The following is a 2,022-nucleotide window of genomic DNA, read 5'->3' as shown; positions in this document are numbered from 1 at the left end:
ATTTTTTTTATTATAATGTATTGATACCTTTTTTCTTTGATAAAATGTATTGATAATTAGTATCATATTTTTCAATTATTTCAATCAAATAAAATATAAATATAAAATTTAATTATATTTCATATAAGTGAGAATTTTGATGAAATACATTGAATGTTAGTTATTCAAGTTATTGATACGTATTGGTAGAAATAATAACTTTTTGGGCATATCCATAGCTAATACATATATATTAGCCTTTAAACTAATTAAGGATATATGAAATTTATTAATATTTAAATATTTTAAAACTTTCTGCTTTGATTCTTTGATTGTGACTTAAAAATGAAAAAAAATTAAAAGATTTTAATCATGTAGTTCAAGCTCGAATTCACTCGGTGAATATGTGAACCATAAGCCAAATTAAAGAAGCAAACATACTTATATTTAGTTCATTCAATTTAACAGACTGAAAAGAATACATAATTGGCTTCTCCTTGTTCACCCTATATTAGGAGCTAGAGATCAACTTCTTTTATTTTTTTGAACTACTCTAGAGATCAACTTCTTATTCTTTAGAAATCATATTTCACACTGACATGTTAGATAATTAATTAAGCACTCGTATATCTTCATGCTGAACACATTCTTTTTTATTTGTTTAAGTTATTTACTATATTGCATTATTGTTGCTACGCCTTCAGAGCATGGGCATCAATATCTTTAGTAGCAAGGTTGATAATGTCCAAGAAGCGATATGGAGGTTTAGTATCTTCATTCAGCTTCTCATATTCAATAGTCCATACAGTGATAGCACCACCTTCCTCCTTATCAATCAAATGCAAGTGGAGCTTAAAATTCTTGTAATCCTCACCAACGTCTCCATCGAAGATGTTGAATGATACTGACTTTTTCTCATCATCTATAGCTTCAATGCTCTCCTTATATGTAGTAACTTTCCCTTCTGTAGTTGTTCACAAGTTTTAACATTAGAAAAAAAAATGTGAGAATTAATAGAGTAATACTTGCACAATAAAAAAGAAGCGTAAGGACAAAATGTATTTCAATTTCCTTGATTAACTTTTTGTCAAAATTGATTTTAATTCTTATATTATAAATTATTTTACTTTGTATTTTTGATAATGGATGAGTTTCGTCCTTCTTTATGAAACTTAGGAATTAAGATGATAGGGTGAAGGACAAAATTAACAATAATATAAAATACCGAAATCAAAATAATTATTTTTAAAGTATAAAAACTAAGACTAATTAATTTTGACGGAAATTTAGGGACTTAAAACACTGTAATTTTCTTTAAGATGAGTTTTAAAAGTTTTTTTAATCTTCAGAAATCAAAATAATATACTAAAAGATTTATAACAATTCATCTGCTCTATTCAATCAATTAATTGAGTCTTAAACTCTGGTGGTGTTTTTGATAAGTTGAATCTATATATGAGAATTAATTTGAAGGAAACAATTACTTCAGTTTTTATTTTCTAAACTGATCGAGTTACAAAAAGTGTGGTTACCTGTGGTAAAAGTCCAGCTCTTCACAGAGCCAATGCCATGCCAATCACCTTCATGCAACTGGCCCTCATGTACATTGTCAACAATGTTCGGCAAATTGTGAAGTTGCCTTGCATAAGCATTGAAGAACTTGGCAGCAGGTGATCGGATCTCAAGTTCTGTAATCACTTTACCCTTTAGCACCATCTCTTAATAAATAATAACTACACAAAGATAGTAGAAGTGGTTTCACAGCCTTATCATTATTGATGGAACCATTAAATAGACAATACATACACGATGCATACGACAAACTAAATTATAATTGTCCCATCATAAAATAATCTGAGCCATACCCTTGCTATTTCTGGAAGTTAGTTTGTCGGTTTCTAATTGGAAAATAAATTATGGAAAAGGCTGGCTATAGTTTGTAGGACAAATAAATTATGGAAAAGGCTGGCTATAGTTTGTAAGACATTATAATGCTACAAAATATATATTCAACATTGTCAATTTAACATCGGTTATAAGAAA

The 2,022-nt window shown here is 28.4% G+C and overlaps 1 protein-coding gene across 1 annotated transcript; it reads right to left on the bottom strand.

The window, feature by feature from the left end:
* Positions 1-404: 404 nt before the first annotated feature.
* Positions 405-1,736, bottom strand: LOC100781256 (MLP-like protein 43). The gene is made up of 2 exons (XM_006599069.4): positions 1,512-1,736; positions 405-943 (listed from the first exon to the last, which is right to left on the bottom strand). Exons 1-2 carry the CDS (start codon positions 1,693-1,695, stop codon positions 672-674), a joined length of 456 nt encoding a protein of 151 aa, XP_006599132.1. The 5' UTR covers positions 1,696-1,736; the 3' UTR covers positions 405-671.
* Positions 1,737-2,022: the final 286 nt, after the last annotated feature.

Source organism: Glycine max, chromosome 16, assembly GCF_000004515.6.
Source record: "Glycine max cultivar Williams 82 chromosome 16, Glycine_max_v4.0, whole genome shotgun sequence".
Lineage (NCBI taxonomy): Eukaryota > Viridiplantae > Streptophyta > Magnoliopsida > Fabales > Fabaceae > Glycine > Glycine max.
The sequence above is the reverse complement of the archived record's forward strand: the minus strand, read 5'-3'. Positions and strand labels throughout refer to the sequence as shown.

Coding starts and splice junctions, on each gene's coding strand:
- LOC100781256 (XM_006599069.4), bottom strand. CDS start 1,695: ATGGTGCTAAAGGGTAAAGTGATTACAGAACTTGAGATCCGATCACCT. Junction 944..1,511: donor GAGCTGGACTTTTACCACAG/GTAACCACACTT, acceptor GAACAACTACAG/AAGGGAAAGTTACTACATAT.